Below are 16,316 nucleotides of genomic sequence, written 5' to 3'. Positions count from 1 at the left end.
GTTATTTTATAAAACTTTTACCAAAAAATAAGTAATATGTTATTTGTTTTGTTGATAAATTTATAATTTAATTAGTAAAAATGTATAAAGTTATTAACCAAGAGTTGCACTAAAATGGTTTAGACTGGAAAAAAAAAACACAAATGTTCTAGTTATTGTTGATGAACCCATGAATTTGTGCAAAAGTTAAAAAAATTTAACCAGAAAATGGCTTGCAGTAAAGACAAGATATACTTTGACCAAACATGCTCAGAATTTTTTTTGTTAATTCGGGGAAGTTTTCAATAATAATAAAAAAAACACAGCACAAACAAATATAAAGAGTACTTACAAAAAATTAAAAAATACAAGTATGCAAATTAAACTAAGAAATTTTTGGCAAGATAAGTCTTAAAAGAAAGTATATATGACATCATGTATTCTCATAAATATTAGTAGGAAATAATTCAAGCTTGACACATCACAATTTTTCTAAAAATAACTTAAGAAGACAATCTTGTTTTATTTATATAAATGATTTTAATTTCTTTATAAAAAAATGTTATAAAGCTTACTACAATTTAACAAAAATAGTAAAAATGTAATTAAAATTCACTCAAAAATAATACCAAATAGGTACTTTATAATAAAATATAAGAAAGTTTATAAATTACAAAGAAATAACATTAAAATATTATAAATATAATTTTTTTAAAAATTTAAAAAATAAAAATTGAGAATACCGGAAATACTGGAACGGTAATACAAAAAATACCGAAAATAGTTGTACCGGAGTACCATCTGATACCGGTATTACGGGTAGTACTACCGATATTTAAAACATTATATGTACCTGTTTGCATTTGAAAATGATTGACCCAATCGTCAAATGTAAGTATATAAGTTTTTGTTTTGTTTGGATTAAATTGTTACTGGTAATTTTTGTTTGTTTTGTTTTGTTCGAAAAGTTCTCCTAGATTTGTTAACGGCGAGGATGAAAAAAATGCAAAAACGACAAACCACATGGACGATTTTTGCACTTAACTCTATAGAAAGATGAAAATGCTCCATGTGAGGGGGTTAACGGCAAAATTATAACGGGAAAGACGAAATACAAACCACAATAATGATTTTAGCCAAAAGTTAATGACAAGGATGAAAAGGGCTCTCATTAGAGGGAAAAAAAGTTAAATTGAGTTATGTCGTAAATATTTACCCAAAACAGGAAAACAATGATGAGTGACCTCAGAGCTTGTACGCTTGAACAAATTGAGTTCTATTGTAAACATTTACCCAAAATTATGCAACTTAGCCACGCCGTAGGAAACACATAGCCGGAAATATTATCTAAGGATAAACCCTTTATTTTGAGTTGAGCATTTAGCCAACATTGCGGTTTGATAGTGCTGTTTGTTGATATTTCAAATATCTTATTTGTAAGTTTAACACAACGACGCTACTATGCTAGGAGATTTGTTTAGGTCTCTCCTTATAAAAACTTACTTCTTCCCTCATTCTTCCAGTTCAATTCATTACCTTTTTTCTCTCATAAAATATCTCAAGAACACCCTCTCTTTATAACCTACTTTTCTTCCCCTATTTCCCCCCCTCACAAACACTTCAGACGTGCATTTAAAGTTAGAAGAAACCCTCAAGACACCACCAAAAACGCAACTCGTGCTAATAGCGTCTCCCCCCTCCTTGGCGTCGGACGCGGGGGAAGACGCCCTATAAGGACCGACGTTACTATTAACCGATTCACTTGATCCTTCTTTTGTTAACATATAATCAACCATTTACGTAAGACTAATATATGAATGAAGGACCACTTCAAGACCTCAATGGCCTACGAATTGAAAACTTGTACATTATTATTTACTAACTCATGAGTGTAACTAGCTAGCCAATATTGCAACAAGTTCGGTACTATTTTACACATTACTTTATGTTTGTATATCATAGATTAGAACTTTTTCATAGTGTTAATGTGCGGACGGTACATGTTACATGGTATAAACTTTTGCTTTTGGAAAGAAGTTCCGGGAACGGACAAAGACAAGTTTTGAAGTTCATTGATACAATGATATTGTTCAATGTAACTGCAGCTGTCACTTGCGAAAACACATTTTCTCATATCTTGTAAATCGCTAGTCTAAATTGGTATTCAAAGGCTTAGAGGGTGTTTGGTATTGCGTTATAAAGTGATTATTTGATTATTACGTTTGTAAAACGTAGATAATCTAAAAAAGTGTTGGTATGAAAAAGTGATTATCGGCTATGAAAACGTAGTTTTGGAGAAACATGTACCTGCATGCTTTTTCAAAACGCAGTTTTGAAAACGCATAATCTATTTTAAAAAAACAGATTTTGTTCTATAATCGCAATAACAAATGCCCCTTAATATTGAAGACCTTAAAAATATAATTTTTCTTTTTTAAGATTAACACTAGTTCTCAATTTTTATTATGTAGTCAGTAGTAATCAGTAGGTTGTTAGTATAGTCGATTGTTAATTATTTTTTAAAATTTTATCATTAACGGTTGGTAAACAAAAAATGTTCATGGATTTTATATGAATGACTTAATGGCAAAAGCCACAACCAGCTCCCCAATCTAATCGTATGACCCTTTAAGCATCCTATGTTACTCTAGTCCAAGACCATGATCCCGCTAACCGTTCACCGATAAACACGACAACAAATTAACGATAAAATTAGATCGGCTCAAAAATAGAACTTGGGTCTCTTATTACTATCCCAAACCACTTATGAAAAAACCCGCTAGCCTGTCTCAAGCCCATATGCTAGTTATCATTGGAAATAATTATTAGGTAAAGTTAAATTAAAAATGTTTTTAATTGAATTAAAAGTGACATATGTCTATATCAAAATGTCGATTAATAAAGTTTTTAATCATGTTTTAATATATTTAAATGCAGTAAAAATTATCAAACCAAAACGATATATAAAGAGTTTATATTTATATATTTATATTTATGAGAAAATGAAAACATAAACGTTACATTATTAATTTATTATCAAATAACAATTGAAGTCTTTTATCTAAAAGAAAACATAATAAGAAACACTTATTTTTCATCAAATGTAATTCACATTGACAATCAACCCACTTGAAGAAGAAGAAACACAAAGACTATTATTTCTTCTCAAGAAAGCCTAGAAATATCTCATCACACATTCCAGAATCATCGACATCAAAACTATTCGCTTTTAACGCGTGTAAGGCTATAAACTTTCCACATCACCCTTATCATAAACTTCTCAAAATTCTATATAATGAAAAATCCCTTAATTCACATCTAAACAAAATAATAATAAAGAACCAAAACCCTAAACACACAATAATAAATGGCAAGCAAAAAAGCAATGGAAGTAGTAAAAGGCATAGATCTAAAAAAATATATGGGCAGATGGTATGAAATAGCTTCATTCCCATCAAGATTTCAGCCCAAAAATGGTATGAACACAAGGGCTACTTACACACTGAAAGATGATGGAACTGTGAATGTTTTGAATGAAACATGGAGTGATGGCAAAAGAGGTTATATTGAAGGGACTGCTTATAAAGCTGACCCTAATAGTGATGAGGCTAAATTGAAAGTCAAGTTTTATGTGCCACCATTTTTGCCTATTATTCCTATTGTTGGTGATTATTGGGTTTTGTATCTTGATGATGATTATCAGTATGCTTTAATTGGTCAGCCTTCTAGGAATTATTTATGGGTATGTTTCTTCTTTAATTTTATTATAATTTTGGTCATGTTGTGTTACTATTTCTTTTTAAATGACAAATGTTAATATTTGTTATATTTATTTTTGTGGGTTGTTAATATTGAGGAATTGTTTTTGTGGGTGTAGATATTGTGCAGGGAAAATCATCTAGATGAGGAGATATATAATCAGTTGGTTGAAAAGGCAAAAGAAGAAGGGTACGATGTTAGTAAGCTCAAAAAGACTAATCATACAAATCCACCACCAGAGGTTGATGATGCACCTGCTGATACCAAAGGCGTTTGGTGGTTGAAATCACTTTTTGGGAAATAGGGTGGTCTTGGATGAACAATACAATAATATTTATGTTTTGTAGTAGCAAGTATTTTATTGAGTTTTGGACTTTGGTTTATTAAAAGAAAGAATGTTGTAATGTTTTGTTTGTGTGACCAAAATTATGTTTATATATGGTAAGTGCATTATGTTTGTTTCATGAGTGAGAATTGTGATATTCATTTATTGTAGTATTTTATGATATATTGTTTTAGAATGAATTTACGATGATGATTTTGATTCAAGCAGTATAACTTGTATTGAGATGTACATCTTGATGGAATTTTGTATTGATACTTTGATAGTAACGTCTTACGCTCTTCCTATCCTAGAATACATTTAAGAATGCACTTGATGATGGTGACCCAGGAGTATATTTTGGAAATATTAAAGAACATAAATATTAGCTTGAAAATAGTTAAAACGATAGGATGCTAGGAAACTCAAATTGTAATATGGCGTTTGCTACGAAAACTCTCGACCTTCAATAATTAATAGTTAAAAGCCAAAAGAATTTTGGCATTTATTACAAAAACAAGTATACATCTTGAAGAAATCGAGTTGGCATGATTAATTGAGGAAGATGTTCACACTTCACACTGTATTACTAAATTACATTTAAAGTGTTGCATCGTATATTATCGTGAAACACCGTTGATGGGTAGTATAGATGATCATTTCGGAGAGACATCGTACTTGTTAGTTGTTAGACGTCTTTAAGCAACAAAAAATCATGGATGATGTACGGATCCTAGAAGAAAACTAATCGAAAAGGCTAAGATTTAGCAGCAACAGAAACCCGCAAAAGATCAGGCCTGAATATTAACATGCGTTGGGCTTAATTTTTTACAGGCCCAGGTGGTCCTTTGCTAATGAATGTACACGACTTCACGAGTTGTGAAAACGGAATATTAAGTTACCAAAGGTAATACGATGACTACGAGATGTATTCTCTGACCTTTTTCTTGTGTTATCGCACATGATTTTAAGGTCAATAAAATAAGGAGAGTACTTGGATGTGTATAGAAACTTAGAGTACTTTTCGGCTATGACAAGATAGTGGTGTTGATGATTGTGTGATGGTGGTAAGGTATTGGGAAATGATTCCTACATAACTACTATTAACCATATACAACATTTACATTAAAATGGTCTATTATGCCCTTATCTCAAATTTTAATATTTAATCCTTTTATTTTACCCCTAATATTACAACCATCTCTTTTATAATTAAACCCTAATATCTTTCCCCACCCACACACACGTTTCTTATTCCCACCAAATCTCTTTATACGATTGATTGAAATCATGGAGACACAAGTAATATTTGTAATTCAATGGCTTTTGTTTTTATGTTTTACCTGTTTTGTGTACACGATGAATAATATGATCATGTTTTACCCGCAATCGATCAATCACTAGATCGATTGATAAATATGATGTTTTTGGCTTTACAAATGTGTTTTTTTAGGAGCAATGTTATATATTTCTACTGTGTATGTGTTACAATCTCTATAGACATGTTAGTTTATTAAGTCAACACTCATATATATTGATATTTTTTAAAATTTCAAAACATATTTGAGGCGGCGTAGTTCTCTCATCTTTTACTCTAGAACTCTTATTACCCTTAACTAGAAATTAGCTAGATGCTAGAAGTTAAAGGTACTAGACTACAAGTAATTAGTATTTTTGTATTTTGCCTATAATAATTCCATAAGAGTTGTTATATAGTTATGTCAATGTAATATGTACATTTCTAAAATGCAAATCGTAAGAAGCATTTTAAACATACAGAAGAGTTCAACATTTTCATGGAAAGTTGGAAAAATGTGGTATATTCAACAATTCAAACTCTCTTTGAAAAGAACTGGGCTGAATTTAAGTTGTTCTATAACGAGAAGAAAGATGCAATAGAGTAAAATAAGATATGGTTACCTTGGAAAGAAAAGTTCGTTAGTGCGTGGACCGATAAGTACTTACATCTTGGTAATCGTTCTTCCTCGAGGGCTAAAGGTGCTCATACGAAACTGAAAATGTATTTACAAGTTTCAACGGGTGGTTTTAAACAAGTGAAAGATAAGATCAGTCTAGCGGTTGAGCATGAATTCAACGAGATTAAGAACCAACTTGCAAGTGAACGAATTCAAGTTCTTCATGATTGCAATATGCCTTTCTTCAATGAGCTCCTATGTCGTGTATCTCATTTTGCATTGAAGGAGAAATACAAGCAATATGAGCAAGCTATAAAGGGTAATATTTATAAGTTTCATTTGAAGTAATTGTTATACAACTTAAAATTTACATTTAACATGGACTATTTATTTGAGTTTTTTAGGTACTGTAAGTTCTTCCACCATTCATTTGATGTCTAATATGGGTCTTCCATGTGCTCACATGATAATCTTGGATGCAAAAGACGCTTCCATTGAATCTTTTTCACCCACATTGGAGGATTGATACATTGTCTTTAGATACCGTAGAAAATGGTATAAATGAGGATGGTGCAAGCAAGTTGGATGATTTGCTCAATGACTTGCATTCAAAGTATCAAATGTGTCCCCAAAACAAGAAAGAATATGTTACCTCATTAATTAGTAAATTTGTGAACGACCCTGATATATTGTTCGAGCTGAATATTCAAAAACCGAAAGGAAGACCTCCAAAAGCAAAGAAGAAGAGAGGATCAACTTCTACAAAACGAGATCCTTCAATTCTTCAAACTCTACTAGTGTATTTGAGAGGAACGAAGATATCCTATTTGATTTAAATGCATATCCTGATAATTTTATCTCAATGAAATAGTATGAAAGGTGAGTTTTTTTAGTTTTTTATAGTTCAATATCTTGCGTTTAATCGTTTGTCTTGCAAACTATGACTAATATAACGCGGATTTTGTAACAACCGCCTTATAAATATTCTAATTAAGTTCCTTAAATCGTACTTTCGCCATCTGAACGGCTCAACAGTTCAATTTATTTAAGTTCTTAACGTGCTATAGACTTATATTCTGTGAGTATTTGAAGGTCAATTTGACCTAAAATCTTGATTTATGTGACGGATTATGAATTAATTCGATAAAATATTAAAGTTCGGGCTCGTAAACGTTCATGTTCTTAAAAGCCCTAGCCCAAATATTCATAAAAAGTCCTTGCATTTATTCCAATACAATTATTATGATAAAGTATATATAGAAAATGATAGAGTGAGAAAGCACTATTCATTCATCACCTCCAAACACCACCCTCTCTCTAAAGAAACACATAGTCAGGCTCTCTACCACCATTTTCACACACTAAAAATCACCCCTTTGATTTTGGGTTGTTTGAATGAAATCGTTTGTACTTTCGGGTTCCTTGTGACGATCAAAACACGTTTCTAGCATCAAATCGCAGGTAATAACAACATCTTTTTGAGAATTTGATCAAAATAAAAGTGTACTTTTTATGTTCTTGTTCTTGATGATTTGGTCCGATTTTTGTTAAGAAATCGTGTTAATAATCAACGGGTTTGTGTCTAGATATGTTTAACAACAGTTTGGTGAACAAATTTGAGTCAAAACATGATTAAATTACAAAACCCATTTTTCAAATATGAACATAACTTGTTCTTGAAACCACCAAGTGTACTTGTGACATTTTGATCTTGAAAACCGTTAAAGTGATAAGGAAATTGTGTTATTACGTTCGTATATACTAGTGCTACATTCTAACTCGTCCCGAATTCGATTTAGACCACCAAAGATTAAATTCTTGGCTGTTTGGGCTCGTGAGGTGTTCTTGAGCTACTACTGTTGCTGTTCGTTGTTGTTGTGTTTGAAGTGTGGTTCGGTCTTGGTTCATATAGGGGTAACTGATCTAATGATCGGTTTTGCTCAATTGAATCTCCATTTGAACTAGTTGTGGTCATGATAAAAATACTTTGAGCTGGAACGATCTAAATAACCTCAACTTAAAACGATCTCTTTGGCTAGTTCATGAAACGATCTCTTTTGAGTGAACCTAGGACGATCTCTTTGAGGTTGCAAAACGATCTCTTCTGTTATATAGCTATCACGACCTAAACTAAGACGATCTCTTTAGGGTTAGGAGGGTAGGACGACCTAAATTGGTAAACTTGTAAAACGGTCTAAAAGACCAGGCCTCTAAAACGATCTAATAATGGGCATGAAACGATCTCAATCTTGTAGTAGTGGGACGATCTAATTGATTTAGTTATAAAGCAATCTTGTAATAATTAAAACGACCTTGAGTACAAAGCTGAAACGATTCGAATATATCAAACTAAAACGATCTTAATACACTCAAGATTATGACGCGATCTCTTTTGAAGCAGAACCCTAAAATGATCTAAATGGAGCTGAATCTAAAACGACCTAAATGAGCATAAGGCAGGAACATTCTAGTTTGGCTAAAACAGGAGAACGATCTAAATGCACTAACTTGGGACAATTTGTTTTCACAAAACCTTAAATAATATTGTTCCTAGACTTGACTTAAAATTGTACGTATTTCCCTGAATAAGTCCTTGACCTTATCAAAGTAAGAGTGCTATGAACAAATGACTGAGTTCTTAAGACTAAAAGTTCATTATCTAAGACTTGTTCAACTCATTGACACAATAAGTACTAGTGTGTGAGTTCTAAAACGTTCAGTTCGAGTCCAGTACATGTACTTAAAGTTCATTTAAACCCTTTTGAGTCAAAACGTTCAAAGATCTTCAAAGGACCCAAATCATCGGATCATCAAGGACATTTTGTGATTAAATAATCACCAAGACTAATATATGTGCATATTATGTGACCAACAATGTGTACTTAGGATTCTGTCAAGGTGTGCTTGGATTGTGAAAGATATAATCTACCTATCTCTGTGCGTGCTCTCTGTGCTCGATAACTGTGCGTGTACCAGATCACTGTGAGTTCACTTATCCCCTTTTCGCCCACTTTGTTCAAAGTTCTCTATCGGGGACTGAAAAGCATGAAAACTATTTTTGTACTTATATATATATATACACATATATATACATATATGTTCTGGAACTGTTCTACGTACTATTTTACGATCGTATGGAATGTTTATGAAATGATTCTGAATTATCCTCTAAAGTGTATTTAGATCTTGAATGGGCAGGATCTTGAATACATTTATATTACTACAAATGTTCTCTATTATGTACTTACTGATTTATGTACGAGTTCTACTTTTACTGCTATCAATTCATATCCCACAGTTCAGGGAATGAACCGTAGGTAATCATGGACAGCGCTGTTAGGGTAGGTCCACCCTCATTCTCTACAGTTCTGGAGGATGCATATTATCTGTACTTGTTCTGATCCGAATCATATATTTAGCTTACTTGTTTACGTGAGCTTACTGGTATATTATTGTTCATCTTTGGCCAATCGGGTTAGCAGTAATTATATACATACATATAAAGTACATTACTTGTTCTTAAACTGATCTTGCTATTACGAAGTACTTTTGATAAATGTACTGACCTTATGACTTGCTCTTATTATACATATTATTATTATTACCATGTATACCTATTGAGTACTTTATGTGAATCTCACCAACTACTTTCGTAGTTGACCCTTTTGAACTTACATGCTTTTCAGGCTAGGCTATTAGATCCTTTAGCATAGGAGTCTTCCTTCTCTCAGCTCATTCCTTTGATGATTGTTCGTACGTTCAAGATCAGTAGCTGTGAAGACCTCCTTTTGCTCATTTCAGTTCAAGACTTGGTTCTGTAAAGACAATTGTCCTGTCTTTCTTGACATTGACTATTCTGAGTATATCCCATGTGCTGTAATAACTTATGATACTACTTATCTTTTAATGTTATTGGCTGTGTTTGAACTTGTACTGTGCGTGCTTGTGCTTATCTGTGCATCCGGTATATTCTGGTTTAGCGAGGTGTTACAGATTTGTTCAGGTAAAGGAAGCGATTTGGGAGCGATTTGGGCTAATGTAAGAGAGTACACAATCTGCATTAGTGTTGATGACATGATGTTTGATGATATACACTTATGGACTTCTTTCTTGGTTATATGCAGAGTTACTTCTTTTTTTTTAATAGATAAGAACATGTTTCGGATTTTTCGTTTGGTTTGTTTTGGCCTAAGTTTGAAACTGAATTAAGTCTTTAAATTATCAGATATTGAATTTGAGTTGGTTTATCTTGTTATTGTATGGTTTCAATCTTTATAGATGGTTTTAATGAAATTAATGTAAAGGAGAAAATAAAAGGGTCAAACATGAAAATTATATATAAGGACAAAATAGACCATTTAAATATAAATATTGTGTATAGTTAATAGCTCTTGTGTAATATAAGGGATTATTAATATAAGTAGTATTTCAGGAGTTGAATAATGAATGTTGTATTAAATATACTAGATCTAAATCATTTATTTATTTTCAGAAAATATTGATATATTAATATAAGAGCATCTCTAATGGAGAGGTTTTTTCAAAAGCTTTTTACTATTTTATCAAGCTTTTTATTCAAACTAAAAGCTTTTTTTCCATGGTAAGTAAAAGTTTTTTCTTAATGACTTATAATTCCTCAAGTCATTATATTCTCTCTCTTATTTAATTTAACGTTTATTAAAGAATTTAAAGTTTTTTAAAGACTTGATCCATTGAAGCAAAAACTTTTTACAAATTAATTTTTCATAAAAAGCTTTTGAAAAACCTTTCATTGTGGATGCTTTAAAAAAGATTTCACATTTAAGGACTTAAGGTAAACTCATATGTACTTTCACTATATACATAATATTAATATTAATAATTAACATTTGTAAATTGTAATTGAGCACCAAGATTAGTGGTGAGGGATTATTATTATTAGTATAAGTATTTCAGGAGTTAAATAATAAATGTTGTATTAAATATACTAGATCTAAATCATTTATTTATTTTCAGAAAATATTGATATATTAATTAATATAAGAAAGATTTCACATTTAAGCTAAACTCATATGTACTTTCACTATATACATATAATATTAATATTAATATTAATAATTAACATTTGTAATTGAGCACCAAATTTGGTTTTACTTTGAATGCAAAAGCATTTATAGAAGAGCAAATCCAAATGCTCAAGTTGTTTGTGACTTTTAAGTTTGGTTAATCTTGATTACACATTTGAGTCGGCATAACTTTTTACTCACTCAAGTTGCATGCCAACACCGTTAAAAACGACATCGACTCTTATTATCTTTGGATTATGAGTAGGAAATGTAACTTTATTAGTCGAGAAATGAACTGATGCCGATTGTCGTTGGAAAGACAAATTTCAGTAAAAAGAAAACCATTATTTTACTAAACTTTGATGTAACTAGGAGGGTGTCGACAGTAAAGTTCCGTCCATGACATGAGTGAGTACTTTCGTTGTTACGTCGACAATAAATGTCTCAAGGGAACATACGAAGAAAAGAAAAAAAGAAGTATCATTTGTTGCTATCTCAAAACAGGTGTAAGGTCACGAATCCCTTATATTATCCTTATCTACATATCTCGTTTGTATAACCCCCACAACCTCATTTACACATTACACACACATACACATACGTTTCACCATGGCCAACAAAGATATGGAAGTTGTCAAGGGCGTAGATATACAAAGATACATGGGAAGATGGTATGAGATAGCTTCATTCCCATCAAGAAACCAGCCGAAAAACGGTACGAACACAAGGGCTACTTACACCTTGAAAGAAGATGGGACTACCATCAATGTTTTGAATGAAACTTGGACTGATGGCAAGAGAGGATTCATTGAAGGGATTGCTTATAAAGCTGACCCTACAAGTGATGAAGCTAAATTGAAGGTTAAGTTTTGGGTGCCACCCTTTTTGCCCATCTTTCCTGTTACTGGTGATTATTGGGTTTTGTTTCTTGATGATGATTATCAGTATGCTCTTATTGGTCAACCTTCCAAGAAATCTCTATGGGTATGTCTTATTTTCTGCTTCAAGCTTTTCGTTTTTGAAAAGTAGTTATATTTCAAGAAGTCTAAGATAGTGTTTGGGATTTACTTATTTAAACTGTCTATGTGAATAAGCATCCAACTTGTAACCATAAGCAACTTAGTTTACTCGGATAAGCAGCTTAAGATAGTGGCCCCAAACTACTTCAAAATGGCTAATCTGTGGTATCAAAACGCAATAATTAGACAAACGGTTTTTCAAAGCAATAATCAATAACGCTTACAAGTTGTGTGGTTTGTGAAGATTCTGTGCAGGGAAAATCATCTTGATGAGGAGATATATAATCAGCTTGTTGAGAAGGCTAAGGGAGAAGGGTATGATGTAAGCAAACTGAAGAAGACTAATCACACAAACCCTCCACCGGAGACTGAAGACGCACCAGCTGATACCAAAGGCGTGTGGTGGTTGAAATCAATTTTCGGAAGATAAGCCCTCAGAAAGTGAACTACATGTTGGAGTGTTAGTCACATAGTGATAAACTGATAAAACTGTTGGTTGAAATGTTTTTTGCATTCAATTTTTTTTGATATAAAGATGAAAAATAAATATTCAGTTATAGAAAGACAAATTTCAACATGTTATGATTCCTCTATCTTTTCCTGGTATGTTCTCTCCTGTGGGTATTGATAGACTTCCTAGGATTGAAAAAGGCTATTGCTAAGACCACCCATGAAATTACACACAAATTAACATAATGGAAATGAAAGAGATTGAACTGAAGTTGTGAAGGGATCTTATCAAGAAAGATACATTGGCAGATGGTGCCAAATTGCCTCATTGACACTGAGAAATCAGCCTAAAAGATGAGACATTATCACACACTGAAAAACAAGTCATTGTCAATGTTCGGAATGAACATTGTCTTGATGGCAAGAGATTAGCCATAAAAGAGATAGCTGATAAGGTGACCTCAAGAGCGATAAAGCCATACTAAAGATCAAGTTCTATATTCTAGAGATCATACCTGCTACTGATTATAGGGTATTTTATCTTGACAATAATTATCAGTATGCTAGAATTGGTCATCCATCCATGAGTTATCTATCTCTAGGTATGTTCAGGCAGTCTTATTCAGCTTTAATTACTAGAATTCAAAGCATTCTTAAACAGTTGAGTATGTGTACCATTGACGATGTGCAAGCAAAACCATCTTGATAAAGACATATATACCAGCAGGTTGAGTAAGACAAGGACTTATTCTACCTATCACTTACTGACTTGACAAAACAAATTAATTAACAAAGCCAACTAACAAAAATTAAACTATATGTCAAGATTAAGCCAAACACGTGGGTGCGTAAGCACGTTCATGTATTGTGGGTAAATTTTATTAAATAGAACCACCATCAGAAAAATTATAAGCAAGGTTAGAGTACTAGTTGCGATGTCAACCAAAACAACATAAAACAAAAGAAAATATAAGATAATTAAAAAAAATCCTAAACTAAGTGGATTAGTGGAAGGAAATTTCAGCTAAGGGAGAAGCTCGATGGAGCTTCAGCAGCTTGCTAGCCAACTTAAACTTTTCATTGCCATCTCCCATTAGTAATATGTTCGGAGTAATAACGATCCGCTTAAGCAATGGAGAACAAGCAAGAATAGACTTTATCAAACATACCTCATTTTCTAAACCTTTGATAGATGCTAACACCACATTTTGAAGCTGCAACTGCCCAATTGTGTTGCAGTCAACCTCTAAAAAAGAAATGAGAGGAGGAGGGAGAGTACTCTTGTATGCGGCCTACAAGAGTAAGCAGTTATCAAATGCTCAGCTATGAGATTATAATTTAAAGAATATGATACATATGCATTCACTTACCGTGATATCAAGCGTCTGCAAATTCGGGGCGTCAGAAAGCATTCCAATAACACATGATAACATAGTATCACTGCTAAAATCTATTCCGTATAATGAAAGAGTCTTGAGGCAGGGAAAGGCAGTAGAGACCCATGTTTGTTCACCGACTTCTGCCAAGAACTATAACAAGTACATAGAAAGCCACTTTAATTAGCAATCTTAACTCCTACTTTCAGTACATTCTAAAGTGAAATTGAAAAAATAAAGTTAGCCCTTACCGTGCAATCCCAAAAATACAAAATAAGGTTCTGAAGTTTTGGAAGAAGAGACAGTTGGTGAAAGATATTGGAAGGTCTCGTCATGGTCACATTGTCAAGCAAAAGCAATGACAGACATAATTCTCTGAGATTTGCAAGTTTTACAATCTCAACCAATTTCACTTCACATCTAGCGACAAAATCAAAAATTGACAATTTCTCAAGTAAGGGAGACTGAGCGATTATATCCCCGCATTTGTAGTCTTGAACTCTAACCTTATACAACTCTAAGCTCAATAGGTTTGGTAAACCATGAAAACTAGGCAATGGGCTGAAAAAACAGCAATGAAGCTCTAAATGTTGCAACGCTATACAAGAGAATATATTGGCAGGCAACTTAAGTTCATCATAATCATTTAGAAGAGTAAACTTCTTGATACCTATTCTACACAGGAATATTATCCAGTGATTGACATCTTCAACATCCAATGCTATGCCCTCCGGCATATCGAGAACAAAGTTTGTTATGGCACCTTTAAGATGTAGCATAAGTCTGCTTATATTCTTCTGGTCAAAATGCATTATGGCGTCTCCTGATCTCTTTAAACTCTGGAAGAAATCATAATCAAATACAAGTTGACTGAGTAAAGTCCACTTATACCTCCACTTTCTTGACAAGATAGCCGTCCTTACAGCCTCTTGTAACGGCAAACGATCCATGATATTTGTTATCACATTCTCTGGCATGTTGCCAATAACATCTTCAACTGGTGCACATCTGGAGGCTCTACCTTTTCTCCCATGCACCAGTTCCATTATACTAAATACAAGACATGTATAAAGCTCTAAGTACATAAACAAAATTCCCGACTCTCAATCGGGCAAACTAGTTCTTAAATTTTAACCCTTTCGACCCAATGTCAAGGGTACTAAATTTCCCACTTGAGTTATTAATTTTCTTTTTCTCCGTTTTTGGGTTACTTTGTAATAAGCAACTTATTCATGCACACTAAAAAAAAAAAATCTTTGACTTAGAGCAGGTCACCACCCACCACAGGTCCACAACTACCATATGACCAACAGAATAAATCAGAAAATATAGGCAATTGCCGATCAAAAAATCCCTTTTCTTCAGCGATATCATTTATTATTTATTAAATATATATGAATCTCAAAGTGGAAATTTTGGAAAAGCACAGTTGGCCTAAATGTTGTATGCAAAATGAATACCTAACCTTGAATAATCAACTGGAATACAAAACAATTAAGGTATCAATTAAAAGTAAATTATCATCACTTTATAAAAAAGCAAATCAATGGCTACTAGTGATTGTATCAGCATTATTAGCAACACAAAAGATATAAGAAGCTAATAAAAATAGATAAAATGAGGAAAAATCCCTAACCTTTCACACTGACTCCGGTGTAAGGAAATATTAGATTATTGAGGGGTGTTTGACATCATGCCTCCATATATTTACTGTAGTTCGTTGATATTATGATTTAGTAATACTTGTGTAAATATATGTATGTATTAAAGAGAATGGTTAAGTCGAGAAGCGTCAAGTCACTAACGTACTTTACTTTATTTATATGATTTCCCATTGAACTCGAGACCCAAAGTTGACTGGTTTACCGGTTTTACAATTCATGATGGCGTGACGCTGAAATGTATTACTTTTTAAGCTGACTTGGATTCCCACTCTAAACAATGTGTATAAAAAACAGATTATGTTCCATTTTCCCACCAAATTCATTTTCCCCTAAATTCATTTCCCCCCAAATACTTTTTCCCCAAAATAAATCCTAAATTGAGCATGTCTTCTTCCCTATCTAACAACATTCCATCTCACTGTGATTGTAAACAACCACTAAAATTGCGCACTTCGTGGACATCGAACAACCCTGGAAGACGTTTTCTAGTATGCCCCTACTAGATGGTATGTTTAAATTATGGGCTTCCATTTAGGTCCACATCTAATGCAACTGTTGAACCAGAGTTTGATCTCAAAAGTTCTTGTCTGTAGTCCCATAATTTGTGTACTCAATCCCTATATTAGAGAGATGGTGACCATGAAAAACCTCGACTTTCTTAATCCCAATGCTTTCGTTCGAGCTATGATACCATATCTTTATGGTTTTGGTTATGAATCGTCCTCGGATGATTACAAGGTTATTTTAGGCATATGTAAAGAAAAGGAGAATTTTACAAGCTTCCAT

The 16,316-nt window shown here is 32.8% G+C and overlaps 3 protein-coding genes across 4 annotated transcripts; 2 read left to right on the top strand and 1 right to left on the bottom strand.

Annotated features, from left to right (window-relative positions):
- The first annotated feature begins 3,290 nt into the window (after positions 1-3,290).
- On the top strand, positions 3,291-4,202 carry LOC122592718 (temperature-induced lipocalin-1-like). The gene is made up of 2 exons (XM_043765008.1): positions 3,291-3,721; positions 3,857-4,202. Exons 1-2 carry the CDS (start codon positions 3,347-3,349, stop codon positions 4,040-4,042), a joined length of 561 nt encoding a protein of 186 aa, XP_043620943.1. The 5' UTR covers positions 3,291-3,346; the 3' UTR covers positions 4,043-4,202.
- Positions 4,203-11,562: 7,360 nt separating this feature from the next.
- On the top strand, positions 11,563-12,617 carry LOC122592349 (temperature-induced lipocalin-1-like). Its single transcript, XM_043764552.1, has 2 exons — positions 11,563-12,005; positions 12,285-12,617. The coding sequence occupies exons 1-2, from the start codon at positions 11,631-11,633 to the stop codon at positions 12,468-12,470; spliced, it is 561 nt and encodes a 186-aa protein (XP_043620487.1). The 5' UTR covers positions 11,563-11,630; the 3' UTR covers positions 12,471-12,617.
- Positions 12,618-13,355: 738 nt separating this feature from the next.
- Positions 13,356-15,626, bottom strand: LOC122594258 (F-box/FBD/LRR-repeat protein At1g13570-like). Of its 2 annotated transcripts, XM_043766733.1 has the most exons (4): positions 15,503-15,626; positions 14,118-14,916; positions 13,861-14,019; positions 13,356-13,782 (listed from the first exon to the last, which is right to left on the bottom strand). In XM_043766733.1, the coding sequence occupies exons 2-4, from the start codon at positions 14,910-14,912 to the stop codon at positions 13,495-13,497; spliced, it is 1,242 nt and encodes a 413-aa protein (XP_043622668.1). In that variant the 5' UTR covers positions 14,913-14,916; positions 15,503-15,626; the 3' UTR covers positions 13,356-13,494. The 2 variants fall into 2 exon arrangements, with proteins under 2 accessions (XP_043622668.1, XP_043622667.1); XM_043766732.1 differs by lacking the exon at positions 15,503-15,626 and having other exon boundaries at positions 14,118-15,010.
- Between the last annotated feature and the right edge of the window lie 690 nt (positions 15,627-16,316).

Source organism: Erigeron canadensis, chromosome 3 (genome assembly GCF_010389155.1).
Source record: "Erigeron canadensis isolate Cc75 chromosome 3, C_canadensis_v1, whole genome shotgun sequence".
In the NCBI taxonomy this organism is placed as follows: Eukaryota; Viridiplantae; Streptophyta; class Magnoliopsida; order Asterales; family Asteraceae; genus Erigeron; species Erigeron canadensis.
Note: the sequence above shows the minus strand (reverse complement) of the source record. Positions and strands in the feature narration are given on the sequence as shown.